Below are 26,334 nucleotides of genomic sequence, written 5' to 3' on the forward strand. Positions count from 1 at the left end.
GTGTTTAATGCCTGGGGCATATTGAAGTTAGCTCACAAGTTTGGCTCATAATTTTAATTTATTTATTCTGTTTTTTTGGCAACATAGGAGATAACTATACCCCACAACATTTTTTATGATTCACAAAGAAAAGTTCTAAATTAACTTTTATCCACTGTACTGCCAAATTACTTTTTAAAGACATATTCTTTGCAACTGTATTCCCAGGACAAAAAATAAATATTATGGGTTCAGGGTGTTGTCACAGGCATTATTTCATTATTTCTCTTGAATGTAAGTGGCTTCAAAGCCAAACAAAATTGTTTTGGAGGTCAAGGGATGTTTTTCTTGTTTTTTTTTTTTCCACACCATGACAAATTATGCTTTCCTTCCTGAATTGACTGAGCCCATTTAGTGTCTTCATGCCTGCCCCCTTCATACAACACCATCTGCCCTCTACTTTGAACATTCTGAACTTCTCTGGTCTCCTGGGTTCCTCCTGATGATCTCACAGTGAGAATTTTGTCTTAGTCCTGGCTCCAGACCCTCTGCTGGGAAGTGCCTGGGCAGCCTGGATTTCAACACAGCTCCTCCCACTGAAGCAGCCCTCCATGCCAGCAGCATGCCTCTGATGGGTGGCTTATTTTGGATCACATTTACCCTCTAAGACAGTGGCTTTGAAACTTTTTCACTATGACCTACAGTAACAAACAACCCAGTACGGACATAACTTTTTTTATTTGTTTCTAGTTTTTAATTTTATTTTTGTTTCTAATTTTATTACACTCTTTATTTTTATTTCAACTTTTAGATTTAGGGGGTACATGTGCAGTTTCATAGTATGTATATTGTGTGATGCTGCAATTTGGGATTCAATTTATCCTGACACCCAGGTAGTAAGCATAATACTCAATAGGAAGTTTCTCAACCCTTGTTTCCCTCCCTCCCTCCCCCATCTAGTAGTCCCCACTGTCTTTTGTTCCTGTATGTCCATGTGTACCCAATGTTTAGCTCCCACTTACTAGTGAGAACATGCGGTATTGTGGAATTTGGGATTCAATTTATCCTGACACCCAGGTAGTAAGCATAATACTCAATAGGAAGTTTCTCAACCCTTGTTTCCCTCCCTCCCTCCCCCATCTAGTAGTCCCCACTGTCTTTTGTTCCTGTATGTCCATGTGTACCCAATGTTTAGCTCCCACTTACTAGTGAGAACATGCGGTATTGTGGTATTTGGTTTTCTGTGTCTGCATTACTTTGCTTAGGATAATGGCCTCTAGCTCCATGTTGCTGCGACGGATGTGATTTCATTCTTTTCTATGCCTGCCTAGTATTCCATAATGTATATGTACCACATTTTCTTTATCCACCATTGATGGGCACCTAGGTTGATTCTGTGTTTTTGCTGTTGTAAATAGTAGTGCAGTGGACGCACAAGCTGATGCACACATAACTTCAACTTTACATATATAAATATATAAATAAATGTTTCATAAGATAGCCCCTGCATTTAAATTATGCCTTGTCCTCATTTTCTATTTCATTCTGTTAAAAATATGCTGATTGCAACCCATTATATTCATTTCACAGTATATTTATAGTTTGAAAGCCCTGCCTAGCATTCTGATAAATACAAAATTTTTTCCAGAGAACCCCTACCCAATATCCTTTCTTGGACATCTCCACTGTGGAGACCATTCCACTCTTTAAGATGCCCTCTTTATTCTATAATTCTAGTGTTTAGAATGCGTATTCTCAAAATGTATTGGGAAGCATCTTTATTTCATTAAGAAACAGTACAGGCCTGTGATTAATGATTATATGTCAGGTTTCCGGGGCTGAATGGAATAAACTGTGCAGAGCATTATTTCCTACTGCACCCAGAGTAAAATCAGCCACAGTTCATTCACTGTTTTAAAAAGGCCTCTGGATTTTATGATGCTCTGCATAATTTCAGCAAAACCTTTAAAAAGCAAATTATCAAAGAAAATTATTCATAAAACATTAAAAGCAGACATAGTGGGTAAATATATTAACCTTACTCTAAGAGACAGCAAAATATCATTTCACGTATGCTAGCTCCTCCAGGCCTACCTCACTTTGGATTTGATGTTTTCCCACCATGAGGGCAGCAAAAATTGGCGATTTGACTACGGTTTTTGCCATTGTGAAAAAGTGTCCCTCATTATTTTGAAACTTCATTCCTCAAGTAATTCTTTGCCCTTTTGCCTGCCGTGTTCTCAGAATATTAGGCAAGTGCTCTTTCAAGTAAATGGGAGTAACTGAGTGTTCAGGCAGCGACAGGAAGATGATGGGGAGTGTACGAGGTGGCAGCAATGGCCGATCAGGTTTTTTAGTGTCGGTGTATTTGTTGCTAGGGCTGCTGTAACAAAATACCATAGACTAGGTGGCTTAAACCAACAGAAATTTATTCTCTCTCAGTTCTGGAAGCTAGAAGTCTGAAATCAAGATATCAATAGGCTTCATTCCTTCTGGAGGCTCTCTGAAGGAGAGACCATCCTAAGCTGCTCTCCTAGCTTCTGGTGGTTGTAGGCAATCTTTGGTGTTCTTGGCTTGCAAATGCATCATCTGTCTCTCACTCTGACACAGATAAGTTATTTCATTACAATATAGATCTGTTTTATTTTATAAATATGCCATAATTTTAATGAGAGGAATATCAAGTGTTTGCTCATTTTTTTTTTTAGGCGGAGTTTCGCTCTTGTTGCCCAGGATGGAGTGCAATGGCCCGATCTCAGCTCACCGCAACCTCCACCTCCTGGGTTCAAGCGATTCTCCTGCCTCAGCCTCCCTAGTAGCTGGGATTACAGGCATGTGCCACCACGCCCAGCTAATGTTGTATTTTTAGTAGAGATGGGGTTTCTGCATGTTGGTCAGGCTGGTGTCGACCTCCCGACCTCAGGTGATCCGCCTGCCTCGGCCTCCCAAAGTGCTGGGATTACAGGTGTGAGCCACCACGCCCAGCCTGTTTGCATATTTTAACAAGGCAAAAGTTATTGACAACTGAACTATATTGTATACTGTAATGACCTTTCAATGTGTGTACAACTCTTTGTTTTCTCTTGGATTCATAATAGCTTTTTGTTTTATTTGGTAAGTTTTTTATATGGTTATCTCTAGTGACCAGCCAGACTCTCACTCAGTTGTGTAAGTTTTCTATCTATTCAAACAAGACATTCTTAATAAGACATTTTTTAAAAATAATTCATCTTTTTGAAGAAGTAATGCTGCATCTTTTTGACATGCTAGGATGTGGATTGCTTGCAGCCAGGTCTGCTGTACAACCATCTTTGTTCCTTTTTCTCTTGAATTGGATTCCTTGTGCCATGTCTTCTTTTTGATATACATCCTAATTTAGGTGGAGATATTTTCCACTGGCTTCCAGAGAAAGCATTTATGAGAGGTAAATTTTGAGACCTTGGATGTCTGTATATGTTTTTTCTTCCCTCAAGTTTAAAGGGTAGCTTGGCTGGATATGAAATTATAGTCTGGAAATTGTCTCTCTGAGTTTTGGAGTCATTGTTTTATTGTATACTAGTGTCTAGTGTTGCTGTTGAGATGTCTGACCCCACTCTTCCTGATGCTTTGAATGAAACCTGATATTCCACTCTGAAGCATTTAGGATCTTTTTTATGTTACTAGTGTTTTGAAATTACGGGATGATGTATCTTGTTTTGAGATGAGTCTGTGTACTGTGCACTTCATGGATTCTTTCAATATGGAAACTTATCCCTTTAGTTCTAGCAATTTTCCTTGATATATTTGGATCTCCTTTTCTTTCCCCTTTTTTCTTTTTTCTTTCTTTTTTTTTTCCTCTCTTCTTTTTCACATGTTTAACCTCTTGGGCCAGTCCTCTTTTTTTTTTTCCTCTGCTGTTTTCTATTTTATTTTCTTACTTTTTTTGCATTTTCAAGGTTTCTTCAACTTTTCCCCCCAGCCCTTTTATTGCACTTACCTTCCTGCTATTTTGTTTTCCATTTCAAGAGCTTCTTTTGTCTTGAAATTTCTTTCTGCCTGCATGGTTCAATTTCTCCCAAGCTGCATTAATGACTTTGTTCATTTGGGTCTCTTTTGTCCTATTATGGGATTTCCACAAATCTCTGGTAGTCCTTGACTGCCTAAAAATGCATACAAATGCTGTAACAAATTACCACATACTCAGTGGCCTAAAACAGCACAGAGTGATCTTACAGTTTTGTAGAAGTGTAACACAGGGCTAAAATCAAGGTGTTAGCAGGGCTACATTTTATTCTGGAAGCTCTAGGGCAGAATACTTTTCTTTGCCTTTTTCTAGCTTTTGGAGTTCACATATATTCCTTTGCTTGTGGCTCCCTGCCTCCACCTTCAAAGCTAGCAACCTTGCATCTCTTTGATTCTTCCTCCATGGTCACATCTCTCTCCGACTACAGCCAAGAAAGGTTCTTTGCTTTTAAGGACCCGTGTGACTAGATTGGGACCGCCTGAGTAATCTAGAATAATCTCCCATCACAAGGTTTTAAATCATATCTACAAAGTCCCTTTGCCCCAGTGGAAGGTAATGTATGCACAGATTCTTGGGGGACTGTTATTTTGCCTGTCACAGGTTCTAAACAGCTAATTGCCACTGTGTGTGTGTGTGTGTGTGTGTGTAGCTTTTTGACTGCACTATAAGGTTGATAGTTTGATTAAATCTTTTTCATTGGGAAATACTTGGTGTTCAGAATCTTTAGATTTTTTTTCTTCATTATAGACTTCTTGTCCTCCGGAGTCATGTTATATTTAAAATAGATGGTATATTTTTGATGTTGTGTGTTATAAAATTTATATTAAATTTTTATAAGATAAATAAATGTGTCAACTACATACAGTTATTATAACTGCTCAGTTCTCGCCCAAGCCAACATTTATATATTATATTTTCTTCTCTGACAGGACTGGCCACTGTCCATCATCCTGGCTGTTCTTGCATGTTTATTCTTTTTTTCTTAAAATCATACTGACTACTGACAATTGCTAACTGGCAGTTGTCTGTATGGCTTCTCACATGATCACTGGATGCTTTCATAGACGTTGACTGAGTGATAACATCAAAAAGTTGTCCAGCTGAACTTTTTGAAACATATTTTACACATACAGTTGTAAAACATGTTAGGCATTTAAAATATCAAGCTCCTTTTTAAAATGGGTAAATATCATTAAATTATAATTTTCATGAACAATATAGGCAGACCTGGTTATTCCCTCCTATTGCCTTTCCAGGTTTTAAAATTTCTCCATTATAATAGATTCTTTAAGAATTTGTCATTAGAATTTGATATGTAAGTGTATTTTTAACCGTAGTCTCTAAGCTATGCCGTTCTACCAAAATAGAGGTCTTGTTCCTAAATTTGAATAATTTTTACTTATCATGTTTCTTCCTCTCACCTTTTGTAGGTTGAATATTAGGGCAAAGTATACTTACTCAGTTAAAAGGGATTACAATTATAAATGTTGTTTGATTCCATTTAAATAGATTATGTTTGGGTGGCACGCTTGGATATTTGGGTAATAATACTTCATGTCATGGAAGTAAACATTGAGATAATGACATGGAAATGCCTTTTCCCATTTAACAGTACTACTCTACATTTTATTTTAATTAACTTGGTATATTCCGACACTTCGATTCTTTTTATTTACAAATCATCTAGAATACTTTTCATTTGAGTAAAATGTGTTTCTTTTAATGTCTGCTTTGGCATAATTGACTCCTCAGTATTCTGCTTGAGTGGGGCCAAGTTGACTTAAATTTTATATATTTTAGAATTTAATATTTGGGATATTGAATTCACAGCATTAAAATGAAATTAAGTGGTAATATACTGCTATATTAAATCCAGTGATTTAATTAATATAGAAATATAGATTGTAAGAGGAAATGGTTTTTTACATTTCAGAGCTAATAAGTTATTTTCCCTGAAAAAGTCTTAATATACAATGAGTTCCCATTCTGTCATACCGTTCATCCTTCTAGCAATTGTTTCCAGAAAGGGAAAGTAGTTTTGTTCCCAAAGTAGATATTGAAAAAGGAAAGCTCATTGTCCATTTCTGTGTACTCTAGCCCTGGCCAGTGTCAAAGGTAAACAATACCGGACACTAAAGTGGCAAGGATAAGTTTTAATCAGTAGTATTTCAGTAGGAAAAGAGTTCAGCATAAACTGAACTGAACGTCAATTTGTACAGAGGTGAATAGGCATTTTAAAGGGAGGAGGGCAAGCAGGGGCTTAGTAGAGCCAGGAAAGAGAAAAATTACAAAGGGTAGTCAATGTACATGTGATTAGGCCAGCTAATCACACATCTGCTAAGTGGCAATTATCAAGGGTAGAATTCTATCCTCCCACAGAGACTGAAAGACAGAGACCCTATCCTCAAATGTTGACAGGAACAGACAAATTTTTTTGGAAGCCTTGAGTTTCTTAGGCAGACACTTTCAACGGGGAGAGGGTCATCTCAGGGATATGACCTTGAGGTATTGGAAACTTGTTAGTGTTTACTCTTCATGGAATGAGGTTGAGGCCTAGCCAAGAAGGCACAGAGGAGCCTGGCTAGGGTTTGATCACGAAGAGAGTGTTTGTTACTACCTTAAGGGGCCCAAGGTTCTGAAGATGCAAACCAGAACCACCATCCCCTCGACCAACTCTACCTTAGAGTAGTACATTAGGTGTGCAGGCTCATCAGGGAGGGAAAGAGTTGTTCAGGAAATCTACATGATTGGTGTCTCATGTTCTTTGGGTGGGCCCTGAGAAACCACGTGAGCACAGAATGGCAGTATCTCTTCTTCTAATGTGTGCCCCTTTTCTCAGATCTCATGCCTTGCTCTGTCTTGATGTCATGAAAATGGCAAGGCTTAGAACCCTTGGACCCTTCTGCCTAGCTTTTGGTAGAGCTACTGACTCTGGCATGTTCTGGCTCAGTTCTTATTGCAAACTTGGTGACTTTCTTTGAAAGCACCGTTCTTCCCCTCACTAAGAAGTAAAAACCATTCTAGATTCAGATAATTCAGATAATTCTGGATTCCATTCTCAGCTTCACTGTTTAACTGTGTGGCCCTGAACAAGTAATCTCCTATCCAAATTGCTTTTTCACAACCTATAAAATGGGGATGGAATACCTAATGTTGAGTTGAGAAGATGAAATGACACAATGTACGTAGAGGCTTGGGCACATAACATGTGCTTAATTAATATGAAGTACACTCCCCTCTCCTTTCCCTCCCTGTGCATTTTGCTTCACAATGCCAGTGCTAACCTTTAGCCACCTGATCAAACACTTGGAATATGGACGCCAAGCCAGGCCAGAGATTAGCTGAACATTCCCCTTGGATTGCTGACTACCCACTCAGAACCTCCTAGATCAAGTCTCTATCTTTCAGACTTAATCTGGTCCTCTTGGCAAATGTCTGCCAAGACCCAATGTGCTTTACAGATGAGGCCTCAGAGGTGAGAAATCCATTTCCCTTTAGCTACATTTATAGGAATTCCATACCAAATTTAACATATTACTAACATTTAACATTCATGGTTAGTTTTCACATTTAAAATGGAGGGAAAAAAGATGAATCACTACTGCATTAGTCATGTTTTTAAAAGGAGTGGTAATACATGACTGTCTTAACTTATTGGAGTTTGTTTCCAAACACACAAAGGTGTTTGGTTGAAAGTTAAATGGTTTTCTATCAAGTTACTGTGTTCAGGAGACTTTTAGAATGAATAGAATAATTTACATTTTTAAAATAGAGTTGACCTAATTCTGGCCTATTTTAATGGTGTGCCCAAGTGCACGTGGACAGAGGTGTGGCATATGTACAGTAGACACAGCTGCAGCAAAGCTGGCAAATGGGAAGCTGGTGGTGCACTACCCTGGTACTTTTAGAGTTTGCAATTTCTAAGGAGTTCACTGTTGTGTTCTGAATGTAAATTTATAATTTTTGTAAAGCTTGTTTCATTTTAACTTAAATTTGTAGTTCCATAACTATCTACTGTATAAAATCAGATTTTAAACGCAAATCTTCTACTTTATGAATTTACGAAGTAAATATTTTATAGGTTGGTAAAACTATAGTTATTCTGAAAATGAGAAAAAGAAGATGGATCATTTTATTGGAGTTATCCTCCTTTGTTGGAAAGGTCTGACAAATCATAAAGTCTCATTTAAATACACTTAAAAAAATATGTAGATTTGCCTATACTGTGGATCAAATTGTGATCTGTGGAGCATAGCTACATATGGAAAAGCCTGCTATAAAGTTGTTAGGTTCTGAAAAGTACTAGGAAATAGGATTAATTATAAAGGGAATTATGAGTTCTATTGTTTCTAGTATTTCTTGTATACTGTTGATTAATTTAAATAAGTATGAGTGATCTCTTGGCACATCTTTGTTTTCAAAGACCTAATTTCTTTTTATTCTAAGTGTTTATTTTAGCAGTATTTGTGTAAATTAAATAGACAGTTGCTATGAACTGAATGGGACCCTCCTCAAAATTCATATTGAAGCCCTAACCCCTTATGTGGAAGTATTTAGAGAAAAGGGCCTATAGGAGAGAATTAGATTTAGATGGAGGTCCTAAAGGTGGGGCTCTCATGATAGGATAAGTGCCCTGATAAGAAGCGGTGCCAGAGAGCTTGTACTCTTGTGCACTCTCTCTCACGCTTGCCTTATCCCCACACCATACATCTAGGACAGGCCAGGTGAGCACACAGTAAGATGGCGGCGGCCTTCTAAAAGCCAGGAACAGAGCTCTCACCAAAACCTGACCATGCGGGCACCCTGATGTCAGACCTTCAGCTTCCAGAACTTGTAAAAAATAAATTTCTGTTGTTTAAGCTACCCAGTCTATGGCATTTTGTTATGGCAGCCTGGGCTAAGACAACAGTATACAAATTTAAATAATATTCTGTGAACCTTGCAATGTTAAATTTTAATCTTTTCACAGGCAGTTATTTTCTATAGACTGTCTATATCAAAACTATATGAAAATTTAAAAAATAGAAGCATTTAATCACTTGTAGTTCAAATCTATACCAATAAAAATAGATAGCAACATTGTTTTTAGGGTTCCTTTTAATGGTTATTTAATCAAATAAACTGTCACCTTTTTAGTGATACAGACTTCTTCGATTGCCAACTATTATACTCCATACATAATATTTTAAAAAGCATTTATGATAATAGAAGCAGTCTATCCATTTAAAATTGGTACAAAAATTTGGATTAATGAGACTGCTCAACTTTGGAAAAATAGTTATGGCTCATTCCTCCTTTCAGAATCACAACTTAATTCATAGACACAGCACATCATGACCAAACTCTATGCCTTTCCCCACCAACATTCCACCCTTACACTCAGAAAATCAATAGCTCTTTCCTGTGTTCAGATTAATTTATTTCATATAAATTCACCTTTGAAAATATTCAAAGCATCAGTTTTTAAACTTTTTGGACTTGGAAGCACTTTGTACTCTTAAAAATTAATGAGGACATCAAACAGCTTTGTTTATTTGGGCTGTATCTATCAAAGTTTACCATATTAGAAATTAAAACTGAGAAGTTTGAAACATTTATTTGTTCATTTACTCATATTTATATATTGTCAAAGCTCATTTCATATTAACATAAACATATTTTTAGGAAAAAATAACTATATATATATATATATTTTTTTTTTTTTTTAGGTACAGGGTCTCACTGTGTCACCCAGCCTAGAGTGCAGTGGTGCAGTCATAGCTCACCGCAGCTTTGAACTCCCGGGCTCCAGCAATCTTGCTGCCTCAGCCTCCTAAGCTGGGACTTCAGGTGCATGCCACCAGGCCCAGCTAATTTTTAAAAAATTATTTTGTGTAGAGACAGTTTTGCTATGTGGAACTCCTGGGCTCAGGCAATCCTCCTACCTTGGCCTCCTAAAGCACTAGGGTTACAGGCATAAGCCACTGTACCCAGCCAAACTATATTTTTTTAAAACAAAAAATAGAAGGAAGATGTTGTTTTACATCTTTGCAAATCTTATGTGTCTGCTTCTGCACTTGATTTGTTTCTATGTGTTTTTTTGGTTGAAGTATATGAAGAAAATCCAGCCTCACAGGAATATGTGACTGACAAGGGAGGAGTATTTTAATAATCTTTTCAAATAATTGTGAATATTCTTCTTTGACGCTACACTAAAACTTGACTGGTAGTGGTTCCATAAAAATTAATTTCAGTATAGAATCTGAAGCCATGTTAATGAACTCTTCATACTCTTTTACATTAAAATCCATTGGCATATTTTACACTTAGGAGTGGCTGTCTTATCGGTGCATGGTTTTATAACATCATGCCTTTGTTATTTTGCATGTTTGTTCACTGAGTTATTTCAGTCTACCGAATGTTGACACATTTAATTATACAATATAAAAATCATGTTTGTTGATGTTCTTACTGATTTCATCAGAAAAATCTTTAAGTATTGGTAAGCTCTTAAGCTCTTGGTAGTGGATGCAAATTTTCCAAAATTCTTATTTCCAGTTGAAAGCTCCAAGTTTGTCCTTGGCAACAAAGGCTTTCAGCTTTCCTTGAACTGGCAGGCCTTCCTTGTTTATTTTCAAGAATATTTCTATGCTAACACCCAAATCGAGATAACTATAATTTGTCAGTTGATCATTCTGTCATGTAAAAATGTTTCATGAAAAAACCGAGCTAGCTCAGCTCTCAACTCAGTGCATGACTTCTTTTGTTTGTAACGTTCTTGTACTTTGGTACTCCGTTTAATCACATAGGATATTAGAAAGATGTATACTCAAAGAGTTGAGATTTTATAAAGATTAATCACTTTTACCACTTCATCAAGGACATTTTTAAATAAAATTGGCTTTAAAAATTAAACAACAACAACAACAACAACAACAAAAACCTGAGTGCATGGCAGTGCAAAATCATACAAGGACTACTAGGGCAGTTTAGTGCCCCTGCTTGGATTCTTGCTAAGGTTACAGCAGTTTTACTTAATACTGCTTTTGTACCATCAGTGCAAATATCAACATATAACATCTTTACGTTATTATGAAAATGATTCTTATTTGTGAATTCTCTAAAATGTAATCGTCTCGGAAGCCCCTCCCTGGGCCTTACTTTGAGAACAGCTGCTCTAAGGGGTGAAACTGTAGTTTACAAAAGAGGAATAGTGTAAATATTTCCTCAGTTAACCTCCTCTTAACTAACTTGCCAGTGAACCCAGCTTCCATTCCTTGTGTAACACAGTAGCTGAATGTCAGGACTTGTAGGTTGCCCTTTACTTTACATTTATTTCTTTTCCCCCCAGTAGAGCTACCAGCTGAGCAAGTGTCAGCTGTATTTGTTCTCAAACCAGGTAATACAGTTTCCCTAATACCTGTAATGAGACAGTTTTAATAATATAAATAGATAAAGTGTGAGTTCAAAAAGAAAAAGCTAATATTTCTAGAACCAACCTAAAAGCTTTGGAATAACTTACTGTAAAAAATTGCTGTCATGATATAGTGTGATTGAGATTTGTAGAAGATTAGGGAAAAACTCATAAAAATCTAGAAGGCTTCTGCGTTCCCTCACAGGTGTCTTTAATTTCTTCCTATATAATAAAGACAACAAAGCTGGAAATTGTAGTGATGTGTTACGTGTGTTCTTTGCAGGAAAGAACAATGAAACTCCATCTGTAGACCCATATTCAGAGAATAGGTTTTGGCTCACCTTCAAAAGATTGGTGAATCTGTGTACACATGGATATATTTTAAGTTGAAGCACAATTCATAAATTAATGTCTGTCTGGTTTTTTAAAAAATAATTTCCCACTTAACCACCATTCCCAGTGAACTGATTTATTACTGGTCAGGATCACATTGAATACGATAGTTTCTCAGCTGCCATCCATGAACTAAGAGCAAATTTCCATTGGTTTTTATGACTGTAAAATATAGTCTCTTCCATTATTTCACTTTGTATCTAAGGCTGGGTAAGATCGTGTTGGTGAAAGATTTAGATAACTTTTTAGAAATACAGCTATTACAGGTCAGCTTTTCTAATGATATAGGGACAGACCTGAAGGTGCCATAAACTTTTTTCTTTTGGGGCGCCAGTGTTACATTGAATTGGAAACTGTTTGAAATAAACAAACTGCAGGTCGGGGCTTGGACATTTTCACAGAAATTTGCATAACATTTCATGAAGGATGAGAATTATATCAAATGTTCTGGTTATCTATAAAAATAAGCTTATTGGTTAATCACACATGTGAGGGTTTACTGGCTGGTAGCAATTCACTGACATCAGCTTTATCATGGGTCGGTGTATATAGTGCCATTTATAGATGCATCATGACATGGTACAATGACACAAGTTGGGAAACAAATGACCTGGCTTCCCTGCCTGGCCCACCAGTCACCATGAGTCAGTGAAGATGATAGTCCCAACTCCCTGGCAATGAGTGTGCAGTATGAATTGTTTTTCTCCTAGAAGTAGAGAATTCATTCACACTCTCATAGTCTGTTTACAAACAGTGCACACACTGGCAAGCTGACTGGCTAGAGCAAGGGAGCTTTGTCTGTTACTAAATTGCTAAGAAACTCATCAATCTTTTTAGCACCAGTCTTTTTAGCACCAAACACCGAATGGTAACCAAACGCTGAAATTATTACTAAATATAAAGGGATCTCTCCAAATTCCTGATTCCATAATGATCACATAATCACTGCCAGCAGTGTGGCTGACAGTGAGTTACAGGTTTGTTCCTTCACTTTTTCCTTCTTTCTGAAAATATTTATTGAGCATCTGCTGTGTGCCACACTGTTCTATGATTGGGGATCCAATTGCGAATACAATAGTGAAGAAAAAAGTCCTGCCCTTGTAGAACTTAAATTCTAGGAGGGGAAACATATACATAGACATATTCATACATATATTTACTAAAGGGAAAAAAGAAAAGGGGAATTAAATATTATTTTGGGAGGATGATGAAATTCTGATAGGGTGACCAGGGAAGGCCTCACCTAGGCCATTTCTTTAGCATAAACTTCTAGAGGAAAAACATAATCTGGAAGAGGTAGTCCCTCAGAACATTTTAAAGTATTTGTAAACTGAGGTCTATAAGGTTTGTTTGAGAGAACTAATACATCTTAACTTTTACTAACTTTAACTGAAATCCAACATTTCTTCCAATCATGAGTAGAGATAACCAATCTTGATGGTATTGGGAGGATCTGTAACAAAGTTACAGGTAGGTATCACAGATATTTTCATTACCACATTACAGTTGTTATAGACATCTCAAAAATTATGCTTATTACCACTTACAAATTATAGTAGTTATTATCCCTGCTATTAAATGTTGGTATTTCATGCCTTAATTTTAAAAAGCCTGTATTATTATTTTTTAAATATGTGTATTGATAATTATATTTCAAAATAATAGATTTCCATGTATCCTTACGTATTATGTCTTACGAATTTTAAAACATTTTGAGAAAGAGGTCAAGGCTTCACTAGATTGCCAAAAGAGGTTCATGGCATAGAAATGTTAAGCTTTAGCTTCATCCCTAATTGCTTTCTTCTACCTCCCACAGGTACAGCACACTTTTGATTTGTTTCCCTCACTTGGAGATTACTCAAATACATCCTGAACAGATGGGAAGGGTTTTCTGGATAATTCCTTAGAATTCTGATTGTGAAAGATCCTTTGTTTGCTTCCTGCTTAATGCAAGCCACACACTAATTTGCAGAATAATATAGCTAGTCAAACAGAAACTTGGCTTCCTGGAAAATGACAATGTAATTCTTAACAGAAGATCAAGTTTTAGACTTCTTAGAAAGATATTTGAAGGACCTTTAAGGCAGTGCAGTTCAGTTTATGGGAAAGAGGGATGTAAAAATTCTGAGTTAGAATCAGCTCCCACTCACGTTTGCCACGCTTCCCGCCATGGTGATGACCAAGTGGGTCTGTGCAGATTGAGAGGTCATGGATTATGGACCACAATACCTTCGCATTGACCAGCTATGGGAAATAAGAGGCAATACATATGTTCAACTGTCTTAGCAAGGTGGCCATAAGAATAGAACTGAGAGCATCTTATTCAAGTGAAAAGGAGGAGTAGGGTGAGCACTGGTTAAATGGGTATTCCAGAGAATTTTGCCCTGCCAACACATGTTCTGTGCTTTAGATCTCTTTGAATATATTCTACTACTACTTGTCATGAATAAAAAAAAGTAAAAATTCTCGACATCTTGATGTTGCCAGAATCCTGAGAGATAAAACTGTTTACTGTATAATTTTCACATTTTAGACAAACTTTACGCTTGTTTCTAATGTGGAGGGAAGTCAGTTGTGTGTCATTAAGCCCTTGGATTACATCTTCAATTGTGCCCTTTAGTTCTGAGAAATAGACACTTTAGAAGTGTGATGAAAGCTGTGAGTCTGATGAACTCATTTCCATGATTTATTTTCCTTTACAGGTTGGTGAAAGATGCTCCTTGGGATGAGGTCCCGCTTGCTCACTCCCTGGTTGGTTTTGCCACTGCTTATGACTTCTTGTACAACTACCTGAGCAAGACACAACAGGAGAAGTTTCTTGAAGTGATTGCCAATGCCTCAGGGTATATGTATGAAACTTCATACAGGAGAGGATGGGGATTTCAATACCTGCACAATCATCAGCCCACCAACTGTATGGCTTTGCTCACAGGAAGCCTAGTCCTGATGAATCAAGGTGGGTGTGGACACAGCCAAGGTGATGCCTGAGCTGACAGAAGTCATAGTTGCCATGTTGTGAGCAAAGCATTTTTATAACCATTCTTAGTACATGTTCATACTTGGATCCTAACTAAACCCATGAAATGAAGTAGTCCCTACAGTATCACTTAGTTAATTGAGGGACATCTCCTCCTTATTTTCTGCTAGTATATTATCCGGCATGTTATCTAATTATGGCTTATGATGATCCCAGAACAAATCCTCACAGCTCGGGGTCGGTGATAAATATTCATTTTTCCAGAGAATTTTGACAGTGAAGACAGCCATCCTGGAATAAGTGAAATTTTAAAAAGCTAAACAGATGGTTGGTTATTTGAAATGAAGATTTCCAGCACACAGATGTGAATCATAACACCACTACTATTTTTTCCTCTTAATATTTAAAACAACCAAACTGGATTATTTACATCCAAATTGGAAGCAATTTTTGTGGATTGTGTAGCTACTTTGCTTTAACATATTGCATAATTGCCAATAATACATTTTCTTTGTTCTTTTAACTCTAAATTACAACTTCTGTAGAAATCTATAAATGACTGATTAAGATTGTGTTTAAGAAAAGCAGCTCTGAGATCACAGGGAATTATCAGAATATTAAATATATAATTGGAGATTGGAAATCTAACAGAATTTAACTCGATTATATTCCCCATAAGAATTATTAAGCATTTTGTTGATTATCCAACATCAGATTTTACCCAAACCTAGCTTTCTCCCTTGTCACATCAACCAACCGTCATTTTAATTAGGTCTTAGAGGAAAAGAAACTAACATTAACTGAGCATATGACATGTGCTAGTCTTTCTCCATATTTTATTCAATTCTCACATCAACCATATAAGGCAGCTGGGATTTGGACCCACTTCTGGCCATCCATAAAGTTCAATCTCTTTCTGCTGTATTTTGTTATCTCTGTCAGAAGGGGAATTCCATTTATAATAACTTAAGCAAAATTTAATTATGAGAGTGAATTTTCATGCTAGCTCCCCTTGTCCCCTACTCTCACTAAAACCTAAAGAAAATTAAAACATCAGGTCAGGCGTGGTGGCTCACACCTGTAATCCCAGCACTTTGGAAGGCCAAAGCGGGCGGATCACTTGAGGACAGGAGTTTGAGGCCAGCCTGGCCAACATGGGGAAATCCCGTCTCTATTAAAAATACAAAAATTAGCTGGGCGTTGTGGCGTGTGCCTGTAATCCCAGCTACTCAGGAGGCTGAGGCAGGAGAATCACTTGAACCTGGGAGGCAGAGGTTGCAGTGAGCCGAGATCCCACCACTGCACTCTAGCCTTGGCAACAGAGTGAGACTCAGTCTTAAATAAATAAATAAATAAAATAGAAAGGAAAAGAAAATTAAAACATCAAAATGCAAACAATGTGAGAATCCACTAACCATTTATAAAGCCCCAGGCCTGTGAAAAGACACCATCATGAAATGGTGAAAGGATCCCTTAGGTGAGCCAAATTTCTGCTTCAGGTCTTAAATTTAAGCTACTATAGTTTTATTTCCTTAAATAAATTTTTATTTATTTAAGGGAAGGAGTAGAGTTTATTTCTTCAGTCTTTGTAAATAACATTATTCCAAATAATAAGCAGTGACCCAAAATACTGGTTTGGATTGAATCAAAATATGTCATTTTGCCCTGGCAGGAATTTTCCTATGCATTTATTTTCTGATTAAAGTTATGGTGGCCCTGGCAGACACTCTTCCAGAGCCCCCACATAAGTACACACAATTATGACAAGACTGGACAGAAGAAGGTAGAAATCAGTTGGAAAGAAGACAGGTGTGAAATGTTTAAATGATTACAGCGTAGTTACAGGAACCCCAGAGAGTGAAATAAAAGATACCATGAAAAGCGTTATGGTTAAATATAAAATGAGTATATTGACTTGGAATTCAAGAGAGCAGTGTTCTTTCAGTAATTTTCTTCATGTAACTTTGAAGACGGATAGGAGAACTTAAGGGGAAATTAAAGAACATTCCAGGCAAGGTATTCCGGGTGGCAGAAAAAAAATACAGGGTATAGCTTCAATTAACAGTATCAGTACCTTGTATTCACAGAGAGTTGCAGTTTACAAAGTATTTTGGTAGACATTGCCTCATATCTTCTGAAGAGGGTTGTTGTAAGGAACAAATAAGGAAATTTAGGTAATGTGGTACCTTGGGAACAGTGATCTGATTTTAGGCATCAGTCACATTGGTATCTGGTGGGAGATGGAAGACACAAAGGAAAAGGATGAAGATAATTAGAATTTTAAACCAGAATGGTAGAGAATGGAAATTGAAAACTATCCAGAATATTGACATATCAGGTATGATGCTGGGTGGCAGAAGAGGCCAGGGTATGATGAACAATCACCTCTGCATACCCAAGCCTGACAGCTGAGTTGCCCCCATTAGTCAGGAGCCAAGTCTTAGCCTGGGACCTATATTTAGGCCCAGAGCTGGTTGGACCTGGGCCTCTGGAAGCCCCACACCTGCCACATAGTAGGCCATGGTAGCGTGGTCAACATGTTTGTGGAAGTAAAGCAATGTGGCTACACCCACACCAGGAGGCATTGGGGTTAATTTTATTCTTAAGGGTCGCGTGTTTTAAAGCGAAACCTTAAATCTAAAGACCTAGGTTGAGATTAAAGTTGTGTTCATTTTTAGTCATGTGCCAGAGGTCTTGAACAAGTCAGCCTTTCTGTTTTGGGGCAATAATACATAATTGGGTTGTTAAAGGGATTAATTAAGATTCTGTTCAGTGCTGTGTAAGTTATAAATGTTATAGAAATATGAGGAGTTGTTATTGTCAACTAAATGCAACAGTTCTAGAAAGCTAGCATTTCTGAGTTAAAAGGTTTTATAACTTGTTATAGACTTAATTTTCAGTGGGGAGATTAAAATGTGACAGATGGAAGAATTGCTTGGACAAAATCATGTAGCTCATTTTTTGGCAGATTCAGGATTCCTAGTTGATTTTTCATTATTAGTTTGCCTTTCCAGTGGTTTCTCAGCCCCACTGTGCTGCCTTTTCAGATCCTGTGGAAAAGCACATAAAGGATAAGAGGTTACCTTCTAATGACAATACAAATTGAAGACTGTCCGTTTAACATTTATAATATGTGCAGCCTATTACAAATTCTATAAAATAATGATGCAAGTTTCACGAAGAGATAAACTTTTAAAAATATTTTCAAGTATTATATTTTTAGGAACACTGAATAAAAATCTTAATATACAAATCCTCTCTTGCCAACATAAAGTTATATGCATTTGTGATCTTACATGTGATACAGTTTATTAAAGACTGGAAAGTGACTGATACTCATTTAAGGGTTTCTCTTCATTTATAGAGTCAATAACTTTTTTTTTTTTTGAGACGGAGTCTCGCTTTGTCGCCCTGGCTGGAGTGCAGTGGCGCGATCTCCGCTCACTGCAAGCTCCACCTCCCGGGTTCACACCATTCTCCTTCCTCAGCCCCCAAGTAGCTGGGACTACAGGCATCTGCCACCACACCCGGCTAATTTTTTGTAATTTTAGTGGAGACAGTGTTTCACCATATTAGCCAGGAAGAACTTCCTAACTTACATCATGGACTGTCACAAACCTGGATTACAAGATGTTATTTATACACTGACAAGTTGGAGTTTTACAAAACGCGATTTGTAATATAAACTAGTTAGATAACTCAGAGGGTTTTATTGGCCATATTTTTGTTTATGCTTTGTCACAGGCTTTAGTCATTGCTTCCATGTGTTTTCATCCTTCAGGATATCTTCAAGAAGCGTACTTATGGACCAAACAAGTTCTGACCATCATGGAGAAATCTCTGGTCTTGCTCAGGGAGGTGACGGATGGCTCCCTCTATGAAGGAGTTGCGTATGGCAGCTACACCACTAGATCACTCTTCCAGTACATGTTTCTCGTCCAGAGGCACTTCAACATCAACCACTTTGGCCATCCGTGGCTTAAACAACACTTTGCATTTATGTATAGAACCATCCTGCCAGGTATAGTGAGGAGTCAGAAGTGTGAAAACATTAAACTATTGTAATTTTTTCTGATTATGAAAATGAGCTAGACTAGGCAGAGAAATTAGGTCCTTAGAGTTTGTCATATTGAAATTAAATAGATTTTTTTAATCAAAGAAAAATTGAATTCAAGAGTTGCATATAGCCAGAACATTTTGGAGGCTAATGTATTTATGATTTAGGTATTATAAAGTTTGGAGGGTTATGCATTAAATACAATTTCTAGGCCCCTCAATACTTTTTTTTTATATATCCAAACTTGAGTAATATACGAACTCATCTTCATCATTGCAAGCAAAATATAAACATTTGTGATTACCTGTCAGTTTTCCTTTATATGTGATCCCTGATCAATCCTATTTTAATTTTTGGTTTTCAGTTTTTTCTTTCAAACTATACAGACATGATTCAAAATGAAAGATTACACCTACACATTTAAGTTGGAGCTTTAGTATTTTAATATTTTATTGAAGTAAATAGTATAGTGTAGAAAAGTAAACAAAAAAGTGCTGTAAAACTTGTAATTTCTTTATTGCTGTGTCATTTAGCCTTCTAAGAGAACTAGCTCTAAAAAAAATATATACATGATTTAATAATGTATTCATTTCCAGAGAACTTTGTAACCTTTTTTTTATTTCTAAAACAGGACTAAGATGTTAGAACAAGTTATAAAGGAAAATTTTATCAGGATAGATTCCCCCCCTTCCCCAAGGAAATGCAATTTTTAGATGGTGATTCTAGACCTACGACAAATAATTCAGTATTTAAATCTTTTGGCTCTGGTAGTATACATACAGATTAATAGAATCTCCATTATTGGACTAATTCAAAAATATTGCAGAGCATAAGAACCATTTTAAGATTTAGTTTAGACTTACATTCAAAAAAATACTGCTTTGTTGCTTTTTCTTAGACATGCAGGAGAGGCCTGTTTTGCGATTCATCCTAGTAAACAAAGGCTACCTGAAGCAAGGGACCTTTAAGAGGTTTCAGTGCTTTGTAATTTAAACTGAGATCTAAAGGCTAACTACATCAGGAATTGTGTTTGCTGTGAGCTGTGTCTGTGGCTACTTCCTAAAGTGGAAAAGACAGTATGAACATGTCTAAGAGCAGCATTTATATGTTTGTGTTAATTAAACTTTTATTGAACATCTGTGTGCCAGGCACTGTAGTAGGCAGAGGATTCAAAGAGGAATAAAACACATCTCCTGCTTTCAAGGAATTCACAGACTAGTAGAAGATTCAGAAAATATCATTTTAAAATAAGGTATACTTACAAGATCATTTACTAAATTATTAGGAACAAAAACATGAGCTGTAAATTACATAAATATAATTGTGGTAACATTTTAGAAGAGGTTCTATGTTAAAGCAATCTGTTTTCAACTTCATTTCTCTTTTTTTTTTTTCTACAGTTGATACTCTAGTAGCAATTTTTTTGTCTGGCTGAGTTTTCTACCATGATGCTTCTTTTTTCATGAACACGTGGAGCATATCCAGTCTTACCTGCTTTTATTTTTCTTCCCTATTCCAAAAATGATATATGGCTTTATGATCCTTGCATTTTCTGTCGTCTAACTTCCAGCAGTACATACTGGCAGGAGCTACTCCGGGAATTAAATTTTCTTCCTGTAGAAACTCAGTCTCTCCCCTGAACTTTATATATAGTATAACTTACACTTTATTGAAGCCAAATTGAAGCATGTTATTTTATTATCTTGGCCTAGAATGCATGTTGAGTTGTGGGAGAGCTAGTGTTCATTCCAGGTTCAGAAACCCAAACTGCACAAGAGGATGTCCCATGTATATATGCACATATAATCACGTATAGCATGAACATTGGAAAATGAGGAAGGCAGGGAATAGGTGTAGCACTAATGTTACCAAGGACAGGTTACCACATAATAAATACAAGCTTGCACACAACATATGTGGAAGACCTTTTGAGGGATTCTGACTAACTCGTCTGGAATAAAATGTGAGGATTGTGATTTTTCTTTTATTTTATCCCTTCCATTACACAATTCTAATTTGCAACTAGATTTGAAAAGTCATTGTTTAGACCTATATAGGAGTATGAAGTTTTCAAAGTATCTTAATTCTTTCCAACTTATTTCCCTAGGGTTTCAAAGGACTGTGGCTATTGCGGACTCAAATTACAACTGGTTTTATGGTCCAGAAAGCCAATTAGTGTTCCTTGATAAATTTGTCATGCGTAATGGCAGTGCTAACTGGCTAGCTGACCAAATCAGAAGGAACCGTGTGGTGGAAGGTCCAGGAACACCATCCAAAGGGCAGCGCTGGTGCACTCTGCACACGGAATTTCTCTGGTATGACACATTGGGCTAGCTTTAAAGAGAAATGGTACCCAAGGGTACTATTCATGCTATGCACTTGTTTTTTTGCATTTAAAAAGAAAAACTAAAACACTTTTTAAATCTTTTCTCCATGCCACCTGAGTATATGAAGTTTCAATTCAACTCATATCACTGTTTTTGAAACTCTTAGAAACTTTTCTTTTTTAAAAAAAAATTTCAACTTTTAGATACAGGGGTACATGTGCAGTATACCCAGGTAGTGAGCATAGTACCTAATAGGTAGTGTTAGAAACATTTCTTTATGTTTAACATCTAATTACTGTCTTCAGTTTTTGGTTCTCATATTAGAGCTGTCCTACACTTGCACTATTTCATAAATAAGCATGTTTTGATTTTACATCATTTTTTGAAAGCATATAAAACAAAACACAAAATTTAGACTAGGTTATTCTGATAATCACACCAAAAAAAGGTAGTAAAATATTTTGTTTTGGTAAATGGAGCATTATAATCTTCTAATAGCAAAGCTGTTACTAAATTTTCAAAAGTGTTTAAAAGTGTTTGACAGTATTTGACAGCTTCACTTTGATAATAAAAGGACCGTGTAAATTTTTTTGCCTTAATCTTTTAAGCCCAGAAAGAGAAGCTTGGGTCTCCTTTTTAAAGTATTGCCAAATATGTTGTTGGCATCCAATAAGTTAAAATCAAAATTACAGGGAACTGATTAATCATTAATCCCTGATGTCTTTTCAAGCTGTTGAAATTTGCATTCAACTCCAAAACAAGCTTTCTTGTGGTTTGCTTCTCTTTATTCTTTTTTTTCAAAATACAAAAAAATTAAGGAGGAAAAAATATTAGTAAAATGGTGTCTATAGTTTAACCAACAATTTAAGATTATTTTCATAGATAAACTAAACATATTAAGATGCAACCATCCTTGAGTTCTCTCAGGAGTATGACATAATTACTTAATAGTGTAACCCATAAATAAGTTACTCATAAATATTCAATGAAGAGAGTTCTATAAAGCTAACTACAGGATTAATAGGTCAGATTAATGCTAAGTCTAACTTAAAAATCTGCCTTTATGGCAATATGCAAACTGACCAAAAACTGAGAGTAAGATGGCCAATTCAGCTTACATCTACACTTGTTAAATCACATTAATTAAGCCAACATTATACTAGACCTAAGTAGAGATATAATTTCTGATGTCTTGAAACTGAGACTCTAGAACAACAGATGAAACAGTCAATATCAAACACCAATAAGATTAACTCTAGGTGATTGATTTACTTTAGGGAAAAGTACATAGTGCTAATAATAAACATTTATCATAAATGAAAATAAGAAGTCATTTATTGTCCAAGAAGCATGGCATCATCTGCAGATTAAAACAAAACCAAACCTTTGGACCTGGCTGGTCAGTAGTAGGCACAATTATAAATCCCTCAATATAAGACAGTTTGCTGAAACTTCATCCATTTATATTCTGAGATGTGGTGTTGGTCATACATTTTATCTAATATGTGAAGTTCTCCTCTATTTCAGTTTATTTTTTCAAGGAAAAAAATCTTGAGGGAGAACTCTTTTCAATACCAAACATTCAATAATATCAGTTACTGCAGAACTATACTTTATTACAACTCAAGGCTTGTTAGAGTCCAGATTCTAACATGGCATTTCTAGAAGAGGAGCCCCTCAACCAGAAATTTGGATGAAGTGCTTAAATCCATGAGGCCCAGTAGTTTGAATGGTCACTCTGACATCATCAAGTGAAGATGGTCCATGTAGAGATTAGAGCAGAAATCATTTCGGGCCCAAACCCAAGGATCACAAATGATAAAGAAATATTCCTCTTCCAGTCACCAAGGGTTTCCCTTTGTGCATACTGGTTGTCCTTGGATATTTTTAGAATTGTCCCTAATACACTCTGCACTGCCAGTGCTCTGGGTAGCATTTGTGTGTCGCATCTTCCACATTACCATGTTATGTGTTATTTTCACTGCCATCAGAAAACCATTTAATTTTTCAAAATTAATTTCAGGTATGATGCCAGCTTGAAATCGGTTCCTCCTCCAGACTTTGGCACCCCTACACTGCATTATTTTGAAGACTGGGGTGTCGTGACTTATGGAAGTGCACTACCTGCAGAAATCAATAGATCTTTCCTTTCCTTCAAGTCTGGAAAACTGGGGGGACGTGCAATATATGACATTGTCCACAGAAACAAATACAAAGATTGGATCAAAGGATGGAGAAATTTTAATGCAGGGCATGAACATCCTGATCAAAACTCATTTACTTTTGCTCCCAATGGTGTGCCTTTCATTACTGAGGCTCTGTATGGGCCGAAGTACACCTTCTTCAACAATGTTTTGATGTTTTCCCCAGCTGTTTCAAAGAGCTGCTTTTCTCCCTGGGTGGGTCAGGTCACAGAAGACTGCTCATCAAAATGGTCTAAATACAAGCATGACCTGGCAGCTAGTTGTCAGGGGAGGGTGGTTGCAGCAGAGGAGAAAAATGGGGTGGTTTTCATCCGAGGAGAAGGTGTGGGAGCTTATAACCCCCAGCTCAACCTGAAGAATGTTCAGAGGAATCTCATCCTCCTACATCCACAGCTGCTTCTCCTTGTAGACCAAATACACCTGGGAGAGGAGAGTCCCTTGGAGACAGCAGCGAGCTTCTTCCATAATGTGGATGTTCCTTTTGAGGAGACTGTGGTAGATGGTGTCCATGGGGCTTTCATCAGGCAGAGAGATGGTCTCTATAAAATGTACTGGATGGACGATACTGGCTACAGCAAGAAAGCAACCTTTGCCTCAGTGACATATCCTCGGGGCTATCCCTACAACGGGACAAACTATGTGAATGTCACCATGCACCTCCGAAGTCCCATCACCAGGGCAGCTTACCTCTTCATAGGGCCATCTATAGATGTTCAGAGCTTCACTGTCCACGGAGACTCTCAGCAACTGGATGTGTTCATAGCCACCAGCAAACATGCCTACGCCACATACCTGTGGACAGGTGAGGCCACAGGACAGTCCGCCTTTGCACAGGTCATTGCTGATCATCACAAAATTCTGTTTGACCGGAATTCAGTCATCAAGAGCAGCATTGTCCCTGAGGTGAAGGACTATGCTGCTATTGTGGAACAGAACTTGCAGCATTTTAAACCAGTGTTTCAGCTGCTGGAGAAGCAGATACTGTCCCGAGTCCGGAACACAGCTAGCTTTAGGAAGACTGCTGAACGCCTGCTGAGATTTTCAGATAAGAGACAGACTGAGGAGGCCATTGACAGGATTTTTGCCATATCACAGCAACAGCAGCAGCAAAGCAAGTCAAAGAAAAACCGAAGGGCAGGCAAACGCTATAAATTTGTGGATGCTGTCCCTGATATTTTTGCACAGATTGAAGTCAATGAGAAAAAGATTAGACAGAAAGCTCAGATTTTGGCACAGAAAGAACTACCCATAGATGAAGATGAAGAAATGAAAGACCTTTTAGATTTTGCAGATGTAACATACGAGAAACATAAAAATGGGGGCTTGATTAAAGGCCGGTTTGGACAGGCACGGATGGTGACAGCTACACACAGCAGGGCCCCATCACTGTCTGCTTCCTATACCAGGTTGTTCCTGATTCTGAACATTGCTATTTTCTTTGTCATGTTGGCAATGCAACTGACTTATTTCCAGAGGTCCCAGAGCCTACACGGCCAAAGATGTCTTTATGCAGTTCTTCTCATAGATAGCTGTATTTTATTATGGTTGTACTCTTCTTGTTCCCAATCACAGTGTTAGCACTGAAGCTATAAATTACCTGGTCATTTTGTGATCACAAGAGTCTATGCAAAAAAAACATTTCTTTACCCCAGATTATCAGATTTTTTTCCCTCAGATTCATTTTAACAAATTAAGGGAAGATATTTTGACACAAGAAAGCAGGAACGTGGAGAAATTGGAGCAGGAAAAGAATTTATCAAAGCAGTAGAAATAGCTTGGTGGTCCTATGGTGTTTTTGGAAGTATTTGGCATTGCTAATTGAGCAGTCCATATAGTACTACTTTTAGAAGAAACAAAAAGTCTGTTTTTTAAAGTAATGTTTTTTCTTATGAGAAAAAGGTTTAGATAGAATTGGGTTTTATTAATATTAATTTAATGCTATTAGCAATTTCCATATACTATATTGTGGAAAAGACTGAAGAATACAATTCTGAGAAATATAAAAAAATTTTAATGGTATAGTCATGTTGAAAGATAAATGTTGCTAAGTCCTGGTATGATGGTGTCAGCTTCCTTGGGGAAGTACTTCTTGAGTTATGTAACTAACAGGATCTTTTACTGCAGATCTGGATGGCTATTCAGATAACATGGCAAAAAATGATAGCAGAAGATCATTAAAAACTTAAAATATATTTTATTAGAAAACATATATCTATGAATGAATATTTCCTTTGATGCTGGTCTCTGCACACATATGCTTGGTTACTTGCATGCATTCATTGGTTGTTCAATAAGTGAGATGATTACAGATAACTTAATACTGTATTTTCCTTATATGGAAAACCGTTATAGACCCAATAACAACTAAACCTTTCAAAAGAAAATATTTTCTATTATGAATGTTGATTTTCATACCAAAGAAGATGGAGAGTCTAAAATTTGGATATGATTCTTATGTTTTTTTAATAGAAAACCTCCTTCAAGTTTATTTTCCTAAATAAACATCATAATTGTGAATTTTCTCTAGTATTCTTCTTCTTTGTTCCATTATATTCAAAATGCATTAACATTTTCCAAAATTTTTGAAGAGAGATCTTTATTTGGACGTGTATTCATTAAATATATAAAGTAGTGTTTGAATCAAAAGAAGTATTTTCTCTACTTATTAACCTTAATTGTTGTTTAAGCATATTTTAAATATTTAAAACAATAGCCAATTCTGATATTTAAGTAGCACCCAACTTTTAAAAGCATAAAATTTTCAATCAACTCCTCAGAAGGTAACAGCAGCATAGAATACTACAAAAATAATCCATAGTTTCTACTTGAGCATAAGAAAATGATATACTTAAAAGGAACTTAATAAATTATCATACATTCAGCATATTTGAGTCATATATTTCTCCTTTGAAACAGAAAATATGTTCAGCTCAAATTTTACAGTAAGGACACACTCACTGATTTATAGGTGTAAAGTAACAACAGTAACCTTTCCTCTTAC

General features: G+C 36.7%; 1 protein-coding gene across 4 annotated transcripts in view; it reads left to right on the forward strand.

Moving 5' to 3' along the window:
- The window catches only part of DSE (dermatan sulfate epimerase), a 70,864-nt gene extending 45,014 nt beyond the window's left edge, over positions 1-25,850 (forward strand). For all 4 annotated transcript variants that reach the window (XM_016956197.4, XM_009451875.4, XM_016956198.4 and 1 more), the window contains 4 exons: positions 14,471-14,724; positions 18,527-18,766; positions 20,910-21,117; positions 23,153-25,850. In XM_016956197.4, the coding sequence (XP_016811686.1) occupies positions 14,471-14,724; positions 18,527-18,766; positions 20,910-21,117; positions 23,153-24,911 (2,461 nt within the window). In that variant the 3' untranslated portion in view covers positions 24,912-25,850. The remainder of the gene's footprint in view (positions 1-14,470; positions 14,725-18,526; positions 18,767-20,909; positions 21,118-23,152) is intronic.
- The last annotated feature ends 484 nt before the right edge of the window (positions 25,851-26,334 follow it).

The sequence above is a fragment of the Pan troglodytes genome, chromosome 5 (assembly GCF_028858775.2).
Source record: "Pan troglodytes isolate AG18354 chromosome 5, NHGRI_mPanTro3-v2.0_pri, whole genome shotgun sequence".
Taxonomy (NCBI): Eukaryota; Metazoa; Chordata; class Mammalia; order Primates; family Hominidae; genus Pan; species Pan troglodytes.